Here is a 20,953-nt window from a genome sequence, read left to right as displayed (position 1 = left end):
CTGCATCGTCATGGTCTAGGGTTGTTGACCTGCATCTCACACAACCACTTGGGTGTGGTGAGAGGAAGACATTGGCCCATTAGCTTATTCCCATTTAATCTTCAATCCATCAGAATCTTCCTTCTCTATTTATCCAATATTTTGCTTATGTTTTCTGTCATCCACATCCAGCATCATTATCCTCCACCCTTCCTTCCAGTTCCTCCACTTCCTCCGCACATCCACGTGACGAGAACAGGAGCCACAACGCTGACGGTGGCCTGGAGGACAGGTGATGACGGCGGAGCACCGCTCCTGGGTCTCACTGTCTCCTACAAGAAAGACTATGGCGAATGGCAGGAGGAGACAGTGCCGCCTACCCAGACCTCACATGAGCTCCGAGGACTGTCTTGCGGCAACCACTACGACCTATACGTGACTGCATACAACAAGGTGGGCACCCAGGCATGCTATTTGCATTTTTGAATCACGTGCAAGGTGAATAAGAACCTATAATTAATTTGCCTTGCTGATCTGAAGTCCCCCACAACTGTTGATTCACCCCTAGGTTCATATTTACTGCTAGGTGAACAGAGGCATTGAGTGTAGTAGAGAAACGTGCCTGAGCCCACTGCCCAGAAACCAAACCCAGCTGCCTGTGCTTACCATTGCCCTAGAGGTAGGTCACTTGCATTGCTGAGCCAAGGTGTACTGCTTCTACTATTTAAGAAAGCTTACAGCTGTACCTTCTGTTGCCATGTCAGAGCAAACCAGTGTGAATAGATGGTCATGTGCATTACCTAAACTGCAGTTCCCAGTAATGTGGGTAGCCTACTGGGGTCCAATTTACAAATATGTTTTAAGAGCGTGTAACTTGGATTGCTAGTTAGACAAGCTGAGTTTCTGGGACAGTCTACAAGGTTATGAGGTCTACACAGCAGGTTGTGACTGTCTACAAGATTGTAAAAGTTAACAAGAAAGTTTTGAATATAATATATTTTCCTGTGCAGTGATTGTGCATCAACATATCTGTGTGTTGTTGTTGCATGCTTGGATACCAGAACAAATGTATTATTTTGTTTTTGTTTTTATGAAAGCATAAAAGCACGGATACGCAAGACCGAATTACCCAACTTGCTCACAGGTTGGAGATGGGCGTCACTCTGAGAACCTGAGGACTAAAACAGCTGGGTCGCCGCCCATCGCCGGTGGGCGCGAGGGCGTGGTGAGTGCCAACACCTCATGGGCGGCTGTAAGCCTGGCCCAGTGGAGCGATGGAGGGTGCCCCATCAGTCACTACAGTGTCGCCTACAGGAGAACCAGCAGCACTTCCTGGGTAGTTGGTGAGTCTCTCTCTCTCTCCCTCTTCTCTTTCCCTATCTTCCTCTTCTCTGTCCCTCCTCTCTCCCTCTCTCTCTCTCTTCACTCACTCACAGACACTCACAGACACTCACAGACACACACAGACACACACAGACACACACAGACACACACAGACAGACACAGACAGATACACACATCTATCTGGACCTAAAAAAGGCTTTCGACAGAGTTCCACATAAGAGGTTGTTTTGGAAACTGGAAAATATTGGAGGGGTGCAGGTAAGCTTCTAACATAGATGAAAAATTTTCTGACATAGAAAAATGAGGGCAGTAATCAGAGGCAATGTAGCGGAATGGAGAAATGTCACAAGTGGAGTACCACAGGGTTCAGTTCTTGCACCAGTGATGTTTATTGTCTACATTAATGATCTACCAGTTGGTATACAGAAATATATGAACATGTTTGCTGATGATGCTAAGATAATAGGAAGGATAAGAAATTTAGATGATTGTCATGCCCTTCAAGAAGACCTGGACAAAATAAGTATATGGAGCACCACTTGGCAAATGGAATTTAATGTTAATAAATGTCATGTTATGGAATGTGGAATAGGAGAACATAGACCCCACACAACCTATATATTATGTGAGAAATCTTTAAAGAATTCTGATAAAGAAAGAGATCTAGGGTGGTTCTAGATAGAAAACTATCACCTGAGGACCACATAAAGAATATTGTACAAGGAGCCTATGCTATGCTTTCTAACTTCAGAATTGCTTTTAAATACATAGATGGCGATATACTAAAGAAATTGTTCATGACTTTTGTTAGGCCAAAGCTAGAATATGCAGCTGTTGTGTGGTTCCCATATCTTAAGAAGCACATCAACAAACTGGAAAAGGTGCAAAGACATGCTACAAAGTGGCTCCCAGAACTGAAGGGCAAGAGCTACGAGGAGAGGTTAGAAGCATTAAATATGCCAAAACTAGAAGACAGAAGAAAAAGAGGTGATATGATCACTACGTACAAAATAGTAACAGGAATTGATAAAATCGACAGGGAAGATTTCCTGAAACCTGGAACTTCAAGAACAAGAGGTCATAGATTTAAACTAGCTAAACACAGATGGCGAAGAAATATAAGAAAATTCACCTTCGCAAATAGAGTGGTAGACGGTTGAAACAAGTTAAGTGAGAAGGTGGTGGAGGCCAAGACCGTCAGTAGTTTCAAAGCGTTATATGACAGTGCTGGGAAGACGGGACACCACGAGCGTAGCTCTCATCCTGTAACTACACTTAGGTAATTACACACACACACACACACCTGAGAACCACATTAGGAATATTGTGCGAGGAGCCTATGCAACACTTTCTAACTTCAGAATTGCTTTTAAATACATGGATGGCGAAATACTAAAAAAATTGTTCACGACTTTTGTTAAACCAAAGCTGGAATATGCAGCGGTTGTGTGGTGCCCATATCTTAAGAAGCACATCAACAAACTGGAAAAGGTGCAAAGACATGCCACCAAGTGGCTCCTAGAACTGAAAGACAATTGCTACAAGGAGAGGTTAGAGGCATTAAATATGCAAAAACTAGAAGATAGAAGAAACAGAGGCGATATGATCACTACGTACAAAATAGTAACAGGAATCGATAAAATTGATATGGAAGAATTCCCGAGACCCGGAACTTCAAGAACAAGAGGTCATAGATTTAAACTAACAAAACAAAGCTGCCAGAGAAATATAAGAAAATTTTCTTTTGTAAACAGAGTGGTATACGGTTGGAACAAGTTGGTGAGGTGGTGGTGGAGGCCAAAACTGTCAGGAGCTTCAAAGCGTTATATGACAAAGAGTGCTGGGTAGACGGGATACCATGAGCCTAGCTCTCATCCTGTAACTACACTTAGGTAATTACACACACACACACACACACACACACACACACACACACACACACACACACACACACACACACAGCTGCTCTGTATAATCTGATACAGTGTCTGGCCAACCCGTCCTCTTAAAAATAACGTCACTTTTCGCTCGTAATGCGCGCTATGGCCAAATTTGGACGTAATTTGAACTGAAATCGACTCACAAAAGTGACGTACTGTTCCGTTTTCTGTTTGAGTCGTCCGGCTTACTCGGAAAGCTTAGAAGAGGAAACTTTCCATCACCGTTTTTCATAACGATTTGAAACTTTATGAGAATTTCCTGCCCACCTAACCTATCAGAGGACCCTTAACTTACCGTTGTTGAAAACAAATTCCCAAATTTATTTTAATTTATTTTTTCATTTTCAAATTACGTCCATATTCGGCCATACGGGCAAACGGCCAAAAGCGACGTTCTTTTTAAGAGGACAGGTTGGTCTGGCAGTACTCATATTTAACGAGTTTGAGGATTAACATTTTTCCTCATAATAAGTATTTAATGGCCGTAATTAATGAATTTTATTTAATATTAAGTTACAGTCAGGACCTGGATGAAGCTGGAGGTCTCTTTCACATGATAGAGAGAACATGTTACAGATGCTTTAGTTGTAATAATAACAACAACAACAACAACAGCAACAGCAACAGCAGCAGCAGCAGCAGCAGCAGCAGCAGCAGTAATGATAGTGATCCAAGAGTAACTACTTCAGTACTAAACATTACCAACTAATGATTGTAATTTGGCCCACAGTGTCCGAGCGGGTTGAGGGTGGGCGGCCGTTGGAATTGGGTGGCCTCACCCCTTCCACCCCTTACACCGTTAGAGTCACTGCCCACAACTCTGCTGGGAGCACTGCTCAGGACTACCCCTTCACCACAGCTCCCATCACAGGAGGTAGGCAATGAGAGAGAGAGAGAGATATGATTATATATATACAATGGGGGCCTCGACTTACGATGCTAATCCGTTCCCAGAGACGGATCGTAAGTCGAAGCGATTTTTCCCATAAGAAATAAAGGGAATTGAATTAATCTGTTCCCCACCCTCCAAAATATTAACATACAAATACATTTTATACTGAATACAATGTTTTTTTCTAACTACTGAATTAGTAATTATAATAGTTGTAGCAATATTAATAACAACAATGCAAAAAGTAATAGTAGTAGTAATGCCAGTAGTAATAGTTGCACTTGTAATAGTTGTAGTAACTATAATAATAGTAGCAACAGACACAGCAATAGTAGTAGAGGTATGAGAAGTTGTAGTAGTAATAGTAGCATTAGGAAGAGTAGTAGTAATGGTAGCAAAAATAAGAGCAGTAGCAGTAATAGTAGTAGTAGGAATAGACAAAGCAGTAGTAGTAGTAGTGGTAAGAGTAGTTGTAGTAGGCGATGAGTCACAATAACGTGGCTAAAGTATGTTGACCAGACCACACACTAGAAGGTGAAGGGACGCGGAAGAGAATGGTCCAGGATGGACCGAAACGTCGTCGTCCCTTCACCTTCTAGTGTGTGGTCTGGTCAACATAGTTGTAGTAGTAGCAGTAATGATAATATTATGAGTATTAGTAAGAGTAATAATATAATAGTATTAGGAGTGCTGAAAGTAGTAGAAGTAATAACAATACTAATACTAGAAGTAGCAACAACAGTAGTATAATAATTAATGTTGACATGAGTGTATATTGTCTGCCCGTGCCGAAAGTCGGATGCCCAATGTCTGTCACTCCCGCAGGACCCTCGTCCCCGGGGCTGGTGGTGGACGGCGTGTACCTGACGGACGTCAGGGTCCTCCTGCCAGTAGTGGCCTCGTCTCTCGCCCTACTGGCCACTGTCATTACTGTCTGCGTCTGCATCAGGAAGAGTGAGTACTGGAAACTAACAGCAATTGTTGACCAATGACCGAAGGGAAGGGAAAAAAGTGGGTACCAAACAGCTTACCGGTATTTCATATAAAATTGTCAACCACTCTATCGTGGAAATTTCCATGATAATGTGGCTGACAATTTATATGACGTGGGCGTAGATCACTAAATGCCATGGACCTACACAGTGGCTGGAAGAAGTATAAAATTTCAGATGGGCAATGGTTTGCTTCTGGTTTATATGTACACACACACACACACACACACACACACACACACACACACTTTCAAAAGGTGACACCCCTAGGGTCAACACTTGCAGCAGAGGAGCTCCAGCATATTTCAACAATCCTAAGTATTGTAGTACAGGTTGATGGTAGTGAGTGGTGTCCCACAGAACATAAAGGTATAGTGCTCTTGAAAAATAGGTGAGATAACAGGAAAGTGCTAAGGGAAGTGAAAAATCAGATGAGAAAAAGTTGCCCTAGTGTTTACAGTGCAGAGAAGAACATTCAAGATGGCCACTGGCAAGGGGAAAAACAAAACAGAGCTTGATTTTGAGGGATTCAATGAAGAAAGCATTGATATTAGTAGTCTACATAACAAGTTGGTAAATTTAGATACTATAGTGAACTCTCATGTAGAAATAATTAGTAAATTGAAAGAAAGTAATGACCATTTGAATAGCAAAGTTTTATGTCTTGAGGGTTTAGTGAAAGACTTGCGCAAGGATAAGAATCAATTGGAAACAAATTGCAAAGCCATGGAAGAAGAAAATAAACTCTTAAAAATAGCTTTGGAAGAAGTTAAAGTAAATTTAAACATAAATGACTACAATAGGTTAGGCAAGGAAATTCAACAGGAGAAACAGCTTTTGTCAGCACAGATGGAGGAAGTTACACAGGGAATAGAACAGTGCAAGAAAGATATGCAACTCACTTATGCACAAGTGGCCAAGGAGAAGGAAAAAATAGAAGAAGCAGTAAAGGAAGTCAAACACTGCAGCAACCAAGATAAAACAAACATTAGGCTAGAAGTGAGGAAAGAATTGGCATCTAACCCGAAGTTGGTGCAAAACACAGTTGATCGGAGTAAGTCCCTGATCATTTTTGGCTGCAAAGAAAAGGTGATAACATCTAGGTCAGAAAGAGCTGTAGAAGAAGCTAAAGTAGTAGATAAAATTGTTGGCCTCGTGGAAGGTCTTACAAACAGAGAGAATGTGTGCGACTACAGGAGAATAGGCAGGTACGTAAAAGGGAAAGATCGACCTTTGAGGATCACCCTAAACGGTGCCAAACAGATGGAAGAAGTACTAAGGAATGCTAGAAAATTGCAAAGGGATGAGGATGGGAAAGGGTGGTCGTTAAGACGAGATCTTTCAAAAGAAGACAGAGAGAAGCTGAAACTGAACCTCGCCGAGGCAAAACATTTAAATGAGAGCAGGAATGAAGAAGAAATAAATTCTTTTTTCTACAAAGTGATAGGGGTAGGCAGACCAGTAAAGTGGTACATAAAGGCAAACCAACAAAATCAATAGAGAGAGGGGGAGTGAAGAATAAGGAGAGGGGGAACAAGTTCCTGAAGATTGCATACACCAACATAGATGGAGTGAGATCGAAGATACTGGAGTTAAGTGATGTAATACAGCTGCAGACACCAGACATTGTTGCACTCACGGAGACAAAACTTGAAGATGTAATTTTAAATGAGGTCATATTCCCAAGGGGCTACTCAATTTGGAGACGGGACAGAAAAATTAGGAAAGGCGGTGGCGTTGCTGTGCTGGTAAAAGAACACCTAAAGGTGAAGGAAATAATGACTGCCAATCCACAAGAAGTTGACATAATAGCACTAGAGATCTGCTATGAGGATGATAAACTAATGATGATAAATGCATATAGTCCACCGCCAAGCAGCACATGGTCAAAGGAGGAGCTAGATAGTAAACGTGAAGGTCTTATAACAATAATGAGAGAGATTATAGCGAGAGCGGATAACGATAGATCACGACTGTTGATAGTCGGTGACTTCAACTTGAAATCCATAGACTGGGAAGCATATGAAGCTAAAACAGAAGATTTTTTGGACCTGTAAATTTGTAGACCTCATCCTGGAAACATTCTTGTATCAACATGTTAAACAAGCTACGAGGATGAGGGAAGGGGACGTTCCCTCCATGCTAGATTTGATATTTACCAGGAAGGAGGAAGAGATATTTGACATTCAGTACCTTCCTCCCTTGGGTAAAAGTGACCATGTCTTTTTGGGAATAAAGTATGCAATGCGTTATAAGCTGGAAGAAAATAAGGAGGTTGAAGCAGTTGAAAAACCAGACTTCAGGAGAGGACATTATGGTGACCTTAGAAATTTTTTTAGTGAGTATAATTGGACAGACTTGATGCTAGGCAAGGAAGTGAATGAGATGTATGGCAAGTTTTGTGAAATATATGATAAAGGCACAAAAAAATTTATACCAAAACAGAGATGCAGGACCAGAAAACAGGATTGGTTCGACAGAAATTGTGAGAGGGCAAGAGACCAAAAGACACAAAAATGGAATCAGTATAGGAAGAGGCCAAACCCCCAAACATACCAGCGATACAAAGATGCGAGAAACAATTATACAGCAGTAAGGAGAGAGGCAGAAAGAAATTTTGAAAAAGGGATAGCAGATAAATGTAAAACAGAACCGGGCCTATTCTACAAATTCATAAACAACAAATTGCAGGTAAAGGATAATATCCAGAGGTTGGAAATGGGAAACAGATTCACGGAAAATGAAAAGGAAATGTGTGAAACATTAAATGAAAAGTTCCAAAGTGTGTTTGTACAAAATGAAATCTTCAGAGAACCAGACACAATAAGAATTCCAGAGAACAACATAGAGCGGATAGAGGTGTCTAGAGATGAAGTGGAAAATATGCTAAAGGAGCTCGGGAGGAACAAAGCAGCTGGCCCAGATGGCGTTTCACCATGGGTTCTGAGAGAATGTGCATCTGAGCTCAGCATTCCACTTCACCTGATTTTTCAGGCATCCCTGTGTACAGGAATCGTAGCAGACGTGTGGAAACAGGCTAACATAGTTCCAATCTACAAAAGTGGCAGCAGGGAAGACCCCCTCAATTATAGACCTGTATCATTGACAAGTGTAATAGTGAAAGTATTGGAAAAGCTAATCAAAACTAAATGGGTAGAACACCTGGAGAGAAATGATATAATATCAGACAGACAGTATGGTTTTCGATCAGGAAGATCCTGTGTATCGAATTTACTCAGTTTCTATGATCGGGCCACAGAGATTTTACAGGAAAGAGATGGCTGAGTTGACTGCATCTATCTGGACCTAAAAAAGGCTTTCGACAGAGTTCCACATAAGAGGTTGTTCTGGAAACTGGAAAATATTGGAGGGGTGACAGGTAAGCTTCTATCATGGATGAAAAATTTTCTGACTGATAGAAAAATGAGGGCAGTAATCAGAGGCAATGTATCGGAATGGAGAAATGTCACAAGTGGAGTACCACAGGGTTCAGTTCTTGCACCAGTGATGTTTATTGTGTACATAAATGATCTACCAGTTGGTATACAGAATTATATGAACATGTTTGCTGATGATGCTAAGATAATAGGAAGGATAAGAAATTTAGATGATTGTCATGCCCTTCAAGAAGACCTGGACAAAATAAGTATATGGAGCACCACTTGGCAAATGGAATTTAATGTTAATAAATGTCATGTTATGGAATGTGGAATAGGAGAACATAGACCCCACACAACCTATATATTATGTGAGAAATCTTTAAAGAATTCTGATAAAGAAAGAGATCTAGGAGTGGTTCTAGATAGAAAACTATCACCTGAGGACCACATTAAGAATATTGTGCAAGGAGCCTATGCAATGCTTTCTAACTTCAGAATTGCATTTAAATACATGGATGGCGATATACTAAAGAAATTGTTCATGACTTTTGTTAGGCCAAAGCTAGAATATGCAGCTGTTGTGTGGTGCCCATATCTTAAGAAGCACATCAACAAACTGGAAAAGGTGCAAAGACATGCTACTAAGTGGCTCCCAGAACTGAAGGGCAAGAGCTACGAGGAGAGGTTAGAGGCATTAAATATGCCAAAACTAGAAGACAGAAGAAAAAGAGGTGATATGATCACTACGTACAAAATAGTAACAGGAATTGATAAAATCGACAGGGAAGACTTCCTGAGACCTGGAACTTCAAGAACAAGAGGCCATAGATTTAAACTAGCTAAACACAGATGCCGAAGAAATATAAGAAAATTCACCTTCGCAAATAGAGTGGTAGACGGTTGGAACAAGTTAAGTGAGAAGGTGGTGGAGGCCAAGACCGTCAGTAGTTTCAAAGCGTTATATGACAAAGAGTGCTGGGAAGACGGGACACCACGAGCGTAGCTCTCATCCTGTAACTACACTTAGGTAATTACACTTAGGTAATTACACACACATCATTTGTGTTGTGAATTTGAATTTGACATTCAGTACCTTCCTCCCTTGGGTAAAAGTGACCATGTCTTTTTGGGAATAAAGTATGCAATGCGTTATAAGCTGGAAGAAAATAAGGAGGTTGAAGCAGTTGAAAAACCAGACTTCAGGAGAGGACATTATGGTGACCTTAGAATTTTTTTTAGTGAGTATAATTGGACAGACTTGATGCTAGGCAAGGAAGTGAATGAGATGTATGGCAAGTTTTGTGAAATATATGATAAAGGCACAAAAAAATTTATACCAAAACAGAGATGCAGAACTAGGAAACAGGATTGGTTCAATAGAAATTGCGAGAGGGCTAGAGACCGAAAGACACAAAAATGGAATCAATACAGGAAGAGGCCGAACCCCCAAACATACCAGCGATACAAAGATGCGAGAAACAACTACACGGCAGTGAGGAGAGAGGCAGAAAGAAATTTTGAAAAAGGGATTGCGGACAAATGTAAAACAGAACCAGGTCTATTCTATAAATTCATAAACAACAAATTGCAGGTAAAGGATAATATTCAGAGGTTGAAAATGGGAAATAGATTCACGGAAGATGAAAAGGAAATGTGTGAAACACTAAACGAAAAGTTCCAAAGTGTGTTTGTACAAAATGAAATCTTTAGGGAACCAGATACAATAAGAATTCCAGAGAACAACATAGAACACATAGAGGTGTCTAGAGACGAAGTGGAAAAAATGCTCAAGGAGCTCGGTAAGAACAAAGCAGCTGGCCCAGATGGCGTTTCACCATGGGTTCTGAGAGAATGTGCATCTGAGCTCAGCATTCCACTTCACCTGATCTTTCAGGCATCCCTGTGTACAGGAATCATAGCAGACGGGTGGAAACAGGCTAACATAGTTCCAATCTACAAAAGTGACAGCAGGGAAGACCCCCTCAATTATAGACCTGTATCATTGACAAGTGTAATAGTGAAAGTATTGGAAAAACTAATCAAAACTAAATGGGTAGAACACCTAGAGAGAAATGATATATCAGACAGACAGTATGGTTTTCGATCTGGAAGATCCTGTGTATCGAATTTACTCAGTTTCTATGATCGAGCCACAGAGATATTACAGGAAAGAGATGGTTGGGTTGACTGCATCTATCTGGACCTAAAAAAGGCTTTCGACAGAGTTCCACATAAGAGGTTGTTCTGGAAACTGGAAAATATTGGAGGGGTGACAGGTAAGCTTCTATCATGGATGAAAAATTTTCTGACTGATAGAAAAATGAGGGCAGTAATCAGAGGCAATGTATCAGAATGGAGAAATGTCACAAGTGGAGTACCACAGGGTTCAGTTCTTGCACCAGTGATGTTTATTGTGTACATAAATGATCTACCAGTTGGTATACAGAATTATATGAACATGTTTGCTGATGATGCTAAGATAATAGGAAGGATAAGAAATTTAGATGACTGTCATGCCCTTCAAAAAGACTTGGACAAAATAAGTATATGGAGCACCACTTGGCAAATGGAATTTAATGTTAATAAATGTCATGTTATGGAATGTGGAATAGGAGAACATAGACCCCACACAACCTATATATTATGTGAGAAATCTTTAAAGAATTCTGATAAAGAAAGAGATCTAGGAGTGGTTCTAGATAGAAAACTATCACCTGAGGACCACATAAAGAATATTGTGCAAGGAGCCTATGCTATGCTTTCTAACTTCAGAATTGCATTTAAATACATGGATGGCGATATACTAAAGAAATTGTTCATGACTTTTGTTAGGCCAAAGCTAGAATATGCAGCTGTTGTGTGGTGCCCATATCTTAAGAAGCACATCAACAAACCGGAAAAGGTGCAAAGACATGCTACTAAGTGGCTCCCAGAACTGAAGGGCAAGAGCTACGAGGAGAGGTTAGAAGCATTAAATATGCCAAAACTAGAAGACAGAAGAAAAAGAGGTGATATGATCACTATATACAAAATAGTAACAGGAATTGACAAAATCGACAGGGAAGACTTCCTGAGACCTGGAACTTCAAGAACAAGAGGTCATAGATTTAAACTAGCTAAACACAGATGCCGAAGAAATATAAGAAAATTCACCTTCGCAAATAGAGTGGTAGACGGTTCGAACAAGTTAAGTGAGAAGGTGGTGGAGGCCAAAACAGTCAGTAATTTCAAAGCATTATATGACAAAGAGTGCTGGGAAGACGGGACACCACGAGCGTAGCTCTCATCCTGTAACTACACTTAGGTAATTACATATACAGTGGTACCTTGGTTTACCACTGCCCTAGATTACGATTTTTTGGTATACAATGTCAAATACCTCGTAAATTTGAATTGCTGTTGGTGTATGACGTTTGCCTTGGAATAAGATTCATCTGTTGATACCTGTATGGGTCGAGTGAGCATGTGGTGCCACTGGGTGCAGGTGAGGCACTCAGTTTACCAGTGTATCCAACCTAGTGATGACTGCACTTGAATTTTTTGCAAAGTATTTCATTGTTTTTTCTGCTTTTTTAGTTTCTGAACATTAAAGTTCTTATTATATATCACGCCATGGGTTCCAAGAAAGTCAGTGGTAAAGTTCAACCTAAGAAAATATATGTGAGGATGACGATAGAGCAAAAATAAGAGATAATTCATAGTGAATGAATGTGATGTCTCACTATAGACAAGTGTTAAAACGTAGGGAAAACCAAGTGTCTTTAGACAGATTCTTAGTAAGACAAGCAAGCAGTGAGCCACAACCAGGACCTAGTAGTATGCCTACAAAACATAGGAGAGAGCACCCCAGACATGTCATCAGTGCCTGATGTTATAATGGAAAGGGACTCTCCTTCCAAACACTAACACCTCTTCTCCTCCTCCACCCCCCTCCTCACCATCTACCATACCCAACAAGAGTCCTCAATAAAGGTAAAGTATATTAAAAAATATGAGTAGTATCCTGTATAAAATGTATTTTTATGTTAGTATTTTTGGGTGTGTGTGGAATGAATTAATTCAATTTACATTATTTCTTATGGGAAAATTTGTTTTGGTTTACAATTTTTTATGTACGATCCATCTTTTGAAACGGATTAAAATTGTAAACGACAGTACCACTGAATATATATAAATGAGGTTGGGTTGATATAAATAGGCGCTAACTCGTGTGAACCAGTAAGCTTTTTCAGTTCCTTAATTTTTAAATTCTAGTGTTATGATGTTCATACTCTATCCACCATAGCTCTGGGACATGTTGTGTTGCAATTCTATGAAATTTTTAAGCGTTTTTGGAAGTTGGGATTTCACATCAGAGTTGCATACTCTAGTGCAGGTCTCACATAGGTGGTATACTGTGTTTTGAATGCCTCCATATTAATACTCCTGAAGGCTGCTTTATGTGCACCAATTTCTTTTATGTCACCGACATCATCCTGTTTAGTGTCTGTGGTGAGACTTGGCATTCTATGTACAGTACTTCACAAAGTCTTTTACAGTTCTGATTCTGTAGACACGTCACTGCCATAGAGCAGAACATTACGGATCGTGGGACTGATCCTTAGTAACTTCTCTTGTTGCAATGCATCTGTTCGGCTTTTCCCCACTCACTGTAACTCTCCATCTCTTGTGTGTCAGGTATTCTCTCGCTCATTTCCCTCCTCTTCTAGTTACCCCAGCTTATTTCTTAAAGTTGTGTCATAGTTTCAAGTATGAAACTGCTTTATTGTGGTAGAACTTTAGTTGGTTTACAAATAAAATTCCATGAAGATATTCCAATGCAGTAATCTGAGCTGTAATATTTATTCAAGCATTTCACAAGGCATGCTTATCAGTGATACTGGTCTGTAATTCATTGTCTACTTAATGAAAGGAAGAGATAACAGAGATCTTGGCAAACCAGCTGGTTGAGGTAGCCATCTTAAAGCAAATATAAACTTTCGATGTAGTTGGACCCTAATTACCATCATTAATCGTTCCCTTTCTCATTAACTTCCCCGATCCATCACCTGCCACCAAGCAGAGCCGCCCCCAGCGTCCCCCCAGAGTGTGGTTGACAGCACCGGAGCAGCAGTTCAGGACAACAAGGAAAATATGAAGCAGCGGGAACAGTACTATGCCACCGTTCGCAAGACATCACCCCACCGGGACCCAGCGGGCCTTGAACGCATACCAGGTAGATCACTAGGCAACCTAAGCATTGCATTTTCAATGGGTTTGAACTAATCAACAAAATTGTGAGATTTTAGTCAAAATTAAATTGGTTAAATTGTGAGCACGAGGCAGCAATGAGCACCTAGGACATTAGGGCTGGTGGGTCATGGAGCAGCTAGGACATGGGGGCTGGTGGGTCATGGAGCAGCTAGGACATGGGGGCTGGTGGGTCATGGAGCAGCTAGGATATGGGGGCTGGTGGGTCATGGAGCAGCTAGGACATGGGGGCTGGTGGGTCATGGAGCAGCTAGGACATGGGGGCTGGTGGGTCATGGAGCAGCTAGGACATGGGAGCTGGTGGGTCATGGAGCAGCTGGGACATGGGGGCTGGTGGGTCATGGAGCAGCTAGGATATGGGGGCTGGTGGGTCATGGAGCAGCTAGGATATGGGGGCTGGTGGGGTCATGGAGCAGCTAGGATATGGGGGCTGGTGGGGTCATGGAGCAGCTAGGATATGGGGACTGGTGGGTCATGGAGCAGTTAGGACGTGGGAGCTGGTGGGTCATGAGCTGGTAGGACATGGGGGGCTGGAGGGTCATGGAGCAGCTAAGACATGGGGGCTGGTGGGTCATAGAGCAGCTAGGACATGGGAGCTGGTGGGTCATGGAGCAGCTAGGACATGGGAGCTGGTGGGTCATGAGCTGGTAGGACATGGCTGCTGGTGGGTGATAAAGTTAGTTGCATCATGAGGCACTTGAATTATATAGTGAGGAGAGTCAATGAAAAGATACTTGACGAGGCTCTTGGTCATGTTTTTTGTAAGTCTTTTATGAGGTAATTGATACAGTGTGTGGGGCATGGTTTATGCTGTGCCTCATGTCCATATAGCTCTAAGGTCAAAGTGATCACATAACTGGATCACTGGTCTGCAAAATCACAGGTCATTTCCTTTAGGTTGGTCCTAAAGGAACTACATGTTCCTTTAGGACCAACCATATGGTGTAAAGCTATTTGATGATCTTATTGGTTGTTTCATAACTCAGTCACTCCATTTCTTGCAGAGTATGCTGACGACATCTACCCCTATGCCACCTTCCAGATGAACAACAGTCAGCAGCAGCAGCAGCAGACCCAGCGCCCTCGCCTGCAGCAGCCCACACCGCAGACACACCACAACCCCTCACATGGTCACTATCAGCCCTGCCCCTACAAGGACGTCATGGCCAGCAGGGAGGTGAGGCCTTCTTGCTCCCCCCCCCCCACTTCCCACAGTCTCTACCACAACACCCCTCACAGTTAATATCAGGCCCCCCACAGTCACTCCCAGGCCCTCACAGTCACTCCCAGGCCCCCACAGTCACTACCAGGCCATCACAGTCAATATCAGGTCCCCATAGTCACTACCAGAAGCCCCACACAGTCACTACTAGGCTACCAGTTAATAATAGGTCCCAACAATCACTACCAAGTCTCCACAATCACTACTAAGCCCCCCACAGTCACAACCAGGCCCTCGCAGAAAATACCAGGCTCCCCACAGTCACTATGAGGCTCCCACAGTCATTACCAGGCCCTCTACAATCAGTATCTGGCTCCCACAGTTTGTACCAGGCCCTTGCAGTCACTACCATTGTGGTGGTGACTGCAGGAGCCTTGTAGCGACTCCTAGGTAAGCCCCACAGTCTCTACCAGGCCCCAGAGTCACTATCAGGCCGCTTCAGTCACTACCACATCCCCACAGGCACAACCAGGCTCACACATTCACTAGCAGGGCCCCTCCCCCTCAGTTACTCCCAATCTCCACAGTCACTACCAGGTTTGAATAGGCACTAACATACCCCCCCCAGTCTCACTCCATTTTCTGAGTGAGACCCGGAGGCTCCCTGACAACCCTCCCTCCTTGTCTGTGCAGCTACCCCCTCCCTGGAAGGTGGAAGGGGGAGCCCCAGACCCCCCACATTGGCTATCCACACCCCTAGTTCTGAGGCAGGATGTCAAAACACACGAAAAAACTGCCGAGGGGAGCGAGGGAGGGTTGCCAGGGAGTCTCCGGGTCTCCCCCAGAAAATGGAGTTTCATTACATCCAACACTGGTTTTCTTGGGAGGGAGCTCTTTCGGGTCCCAAGAGCTACTTAACCAAAGATAAAACAAGAGGGACTTACCTGGGAGGCGGTCACCACTCGCTCCTCAACTCAGTCGAAACAACTGGCTGCAACCACCAGCCCAACGCGACACATGCCCTCCTAGGCCCTGGAACATTGACAAGATAGCGAGCAGTCAGGACCCTGTTCGATCTTCAAAACCTCTCGTGTCAGCCCAAGACATATTACCGAAGACGGCATCCAAAGCAGCAAACTTACGAATGTCATGGACACAAGGATAGACCGCAGGATGGCTAGACCGTATAACCTTTCAGATGATCTGTGAGACCCGAGCCCTGAAACAGGGAAGTAGGGAAACTGGGTCAACCCAAAACGCATCCCCGGCCATCGAAGCCATGGCACGCAAGTAACGGCGAAGAGCCGCAACCGGACTCGAGACATAATGCACCCCCATCCAAACCAACTGAGCATCAACAACCCAAAGACCCCTCTGGAATGCACCTGCTTGATGGGGTTCTGGGAGATCTTCTACTCCCCAAGCCTGGCCTGAGACCAGGCTTGACTTGTGAGAGTTTGGTCAACCAGGCTGTAATGTCTACAGCAGAGATAATTTTCATGCTGATTTTTGTATCATCTGCAAAGGATGACACGAAGCTGTGACTTGTATTTTTGTCTATATCTGATATGAGAATAAGGAACAGTAGTGGTGCAAGGACTGTACCTTGAGGTATAGAGCTTTTAACATCGCTCGGACTCGATTTTACTTGATGGACTGTTACTCTTTGTGTTCTGTTCGACAGGAAATTGAGTATCCAGCATCCTACTTTACCAGTTATACCCATTGACCTCATTTTGTGTGTAATCACTCCATGGTCACATCCGCACGAGATGCAGCAGTCTCATTTTTCGCCAGAAAAGGAGACAGCTGCAAATGAACAAACCTGGCATCGGTTGGCATCGTTATAATATAATGATGCCAACACAGAAGACACTGCTCAACATAACAGGCCTATTACACCTGATTAATCTTTGTATGTGCTTTGTCCCTCCATTTATCCCCTATTTATCCCCCTTGTCTTTTCCTTTATTTTACTTGTTTATCACCTGACTCCGTACTGGTATAAATTAACAAGTTCTGTAATTTCTTTTCACTTGAGAATGAACCATGGAGGTTCAAAACGTTATGCGATTTTGTAATTAATGTAATATATTCTTCAGTTATTCAATTCTTTTCTTCACTTAAAAACAACATGACTTTTGGTGAACTCCTCTTCCAGCTGAACCCTGATGCAGGAGCATTAGTAAGAGGGATAGAAGCCCTAAATTAGAATATAGTAAATATGGAATATGCTGTCATATATATAATATATATAATATATATATATATATTTGTTTTTGTATCATTCTCCAACCTTACTTTTTCTAGCACATATCAACTGGCGAGACCTACTGTCGCATTGGTAGTGGAGGTGGTGGCGGAGGCAACAACAGTAGCAGCGGCGGAGGTGGTGGCGGCGTTACAGGCATCCGTGGTCGCCACCCGACTCCGGGCCCGCGCTCTGTCAAGTCTGAGAGTGAGGAGTATGACACGTTCGGCTCCGACTCCGACACAGACCCTCCTGCCTCGTCCCGGACTGAGTCTTCGAACCAGCTGGACCAGGACAGGTCAGGGCCGATGAGAGCTGTGCATCATAGTAAGTCCCACCCATGACACGCCAACTTATTGCACCCACACTCCACCCACGACACGCCCATTTATTTCATCCACACCCCACCCACGACATGCCCACTTATTGCACCCACAACACAGCCAATTATTGCACCCACACCCCACCCACTTATTGCATCCACACCCCACGCACTTATTGCCCCACATCCCACCCACAACACGCCAACTCATTTCACCCATACCCCGCCCACGACACGCCAACTCATTGCACGGACACCTCACCCATGACACGCCTACTTATTACACCCATACCCCACCCACTCATTGCACAGACACCCTACCCACGACATGCCCACTTATTGCCACCACAACACAGCCAATTATTGCACCCACACCCCACCCACTTATTGCATCCACACCCCACCCACGACACGCCAACTCGTTTCACCCATACCCCGCCCACGACACACCCACTCATTGCACCGACACCCCACCCATGACATGCCTACTTATTACACCCATACCCCACCCACTCATTGCACAGACGCCCCATCCACGACATGCCCACTTATTGCACCCACACCCCACCCATAACATGCCCACTCATTGCACCCTAACCCCACCCACGACACACATACTTATTGCATCCACGACATGCCCACTCATTACACCCACACCCCCCACCCACTTATTGCACCCACATCCCACTCATTGCACCCCAATTATTGCACTCACAACATGCAAACTCACTGCACACACACACACACACACCACCCATGACACGCCCACTCATTGCACCCACATCCCACCCATGACACCCCAATTATTGCACCCACAACATGCCCACTTATTGCATCCATGACACACCCACTTATTAAATAAAATAAGTGAACATTTAACCTCACTTTACCTTTACTGTGGACTCTTGGTGGCGTATGGGAGATGGTGAGGAGGAGGGAGGGAGAAGCTGTGTTGGTGTATGAGGAGGGCGAGGTGAAACCGTTCCCTGCTCGCCTTAAGAGCATTCATATCTGCATCACTGGTTCCAGATTTTCCTTTCACACATTTCACTGCATCTGTTATGTAGCAGCCACTCAGAACTAGTCACTTAAGTCACAAGTCAGTCAAGCATTCACAGTCAAGATCAGTCAAAGGCAGTCATAACCAAAGGCAGTCACTCATTCATAGTCGAGACCAGTCACAGGCAGTCATAACCAAAGGCAATGTAGCATTCACAGTTGTGGTAGCAACCAGTTAGGTATTTAGTCATTCAGCTATTTACAGTTAGTCAGGCCTTCACAGTCAGTAAACAACAAGAGTTTAATGTCATGCAGTCTGCCTCATGATCAACCAGCTGGTAGCAACGAAGCCCATATTAATACCGTTCAGATGTGGCTGGTATAGCTGGGGAGGGAGGGGGGGGGGGGGGATATGGGAGTTGGAGGTTGCGGGATGGGGGAGGTGGGGTGGGTCCAGTGGCAGGATGGGGGTTAGCAGGGAGGGTGCGGTGTGGGGGATGGAGGTTCACCCCACCATCCATCCATCCAGTCCCCTCACCATCCATCCATCCAGTCCCCTCACCATTCATCCATCCAGTCCCCTCCACCATCCATCCAGTCCCTATCCATCCATCCAGTCCCTATCCATCCATCCAGTCCCCCCCCACTGTCCATCCGGTCCCCATCCACCATTCATCCAGTCCCCTCACCATCCATTCATCCAGTTTTTGTTGCCGCCGCCGGAAGCGGCTAGTTTATTGTGCACCCCATACTCATCCTGTGAGCAGTAGCACAAAAAGCATTACAGAGGGCACAAAAGGTCTTTACCAGACCTCATCTTAGATTATTACATAAATAATTTCATCTATCATTCACACCTTATAGATACAATGTCAGCTAGTTACAGAGAAAGTGCTATTTCAAGAGCTATATATTTACAGTAAGTCATTATACATTAATGGTAGGTCTTATCACTAATACATAATAGTTTGACCAATGGAGATATTACAGTCATAGGGGAGCTTGTTTATTATTCTTCTTCACCATACACTACTTGTTTCTTAATCTCATATGTCGTTTATCTACTGGAAGCGAAATATGGATACAGTGAAAGGATTTCAGGTATTTTATCCATGGTAATAAGATAGGTTGCCATATCATATAGCGTGAGCTTAGATTTATCTCTAAATGGCTCAATTTTACTATAATCCAAGATACAGTGTTCAAGTGTGTCCCTGGCTTTGTCCACACACTTTATACTTTAATTCATCTAGATCCCTATACAAGCCGAACTGCCAGAGATACTTGTAGCCAAGTCTTATACGAGCTGTGACAACATCTGTTAGTCTACTTACTTTGTTACTTGCCCCATACACATGTTTTACTTCACACATTTCACTGTGATGAACAATGGACCTGCTAGTTCCAGTCTGCACTGTTCTACTTTCTTCAAATTCATCCACAAGTTCACGTCTAATAACACTTTTAAGGGACCTATTTGATAACTCAAGATTCCGTTCAATACTGTCTATTTACTGCAGCCTTAGCAAGGGTGTCAGTTTTGTGATGTTCCTGCAGGCCAATGTTAGAAGGAATCCACAACATTTTTATATTTACTCTCTTTCTAAGTATTCTTATACATCTACATCTAGCTTCCAAGGCAAGCACATTATTACTTGATTGCAAACTGTTTATTGCTCGTAGTGAGGAAAGGGAGTTGGAAATAATTAAGCTGTCTACTTGTGTTGTCAATAATTTCAAGTGCTACCAGTATTGCTACCAACTCAGCTTGCATTGTGGATGCCCCTCACCATCCATCCAGTCCCTATCCACCATCCACCCCCTATCCATCCATCCAATTCCTCCCCTCCATTCATATATCCAGTTCCCCCCTCCATCCATCTGTCCAGTTCTCCCCACCATCCATCCACCCCCTATCCAACTATCCAGTTTTCCTCTCCTTCCAATCCCCCTCACCATCCATCCAGTCCTCTCACCATCCTGGGACCCATGGCATGATATATAATAAGAACTTTACTGTTCAGAAAACAAAAAAAGCAGAAAAACTATTAAATTCTTTACAAAGAATTCAAGATAGGTTGTAGGAATAGACTTGCAAACAAACCGAGAGCCCCTCACCCTCAGCACCACGTGCTCGTTCGATCCATACGCGTATGAACAGACGTCGTCTTTCAAGTAAACTGTCATCTTCCAATTCAAATTTTACAAGGAATTTGACGTCGTGTTCCAAAAAATTCGTCTTCTAGGGCAGTCGTCAACCGAGGTTCCACTGTATTTTTATAATAAAATGTATGAATCGTCACTATACTCAAAATTATGGTGTACATATTAGTGATTCAATTTTTATGTTCATAAAACAATAAACAAATACTTTTGCAGTTATTACACTATATACACAGTTTATATATGAGTTTCTGTATGTTTTGTTCACCATAACTGTAC

At 43.1% G+C, this 20,953-nt stretch overlaps 2 protein-coding genes across 8 annotated transcripts in view; one reads left to right on the top strand and one right to left on the bottom strand.

The window, feature by feature from the left end:
- The window catches only part of LOC123768505 (biorientation of chromosomes in cell division protein 1-like 1), a 125,906-nt gene that overhangs the window by 30,878 nt on the left and 74,075 nt on the right, over positions 1-20,953 (bottom strand). For both annotated transcript variants that reach the window (XR_011230495.1, XR_011230496.1), the window contains exon 13: positions 15,884-15,971. The gene's annotated coding sequence lies outside the window, so the exon portion shown is untranslated. The remainder of the gene's footprint in view (positions 1-15,883; positions 15,972-20,953) is intronic.
- The window catches only part of LOC123768506 (cell adhesion molecule Dscam2), a 125,103-nt gene that overhangs the window by 101,709 nt on the left and 2,441 nt on the right, over positions 1-20,953 (top strand). For 3 of the 6 annotated variants that reach the window (XM_069336374.1, XM_069336373.1, XM_069336375.1), the window contains exons 28-34: positions 200-432; positions 1,124-1,322; positions 3,994-4,137; positions 4,981-5,109; positions 13,590-13,742; positions 14,782-14,954; positions 17,250-17,517. In XM_069336374.1, coding sequence (XP_069192475.1) covers positions 200-432; positions 1,124-1,322; positions 3,994-4,137; positions 4,981-5,109; positions 13,590-13,742; positions 14,782-14,954; positions 17,250-17,517 — 1,299 coding nt within the window. The remainder of the gene's footprint in view (positions 1-199; positions 433-1,123; positions 1,323-3,993; positions 4,138-4,980; positions 5,110-13,589; positions 13,743-14,781; positions 14,955-17,249; positions 17,518-20,953) is intronic. The other 3 variants (XR_011230493.1, XM_069336377.1, XM_069336376.1) reach the window with 2 other exon arrangements.

The sequence above is a fragment of the Procambarus clarkii genome, chromosome 35, assembly GCF_040958095.1.
Source record: "Procambarus clarkii isolate CNS0578487 chromosome 35, FALCON_Pclarkii_2.0, whole genome shotgun sequence".
NCBI classification, from domain to species: Eukaryota; Metazoa; Arthropoda; class Malacostraca; order Decapoda; family Cambaridae; genus Procambarus; species Procambarus clarkii.
This window is presented reverse-complemented; position numbering and strand designations above follow the sequence as displayed.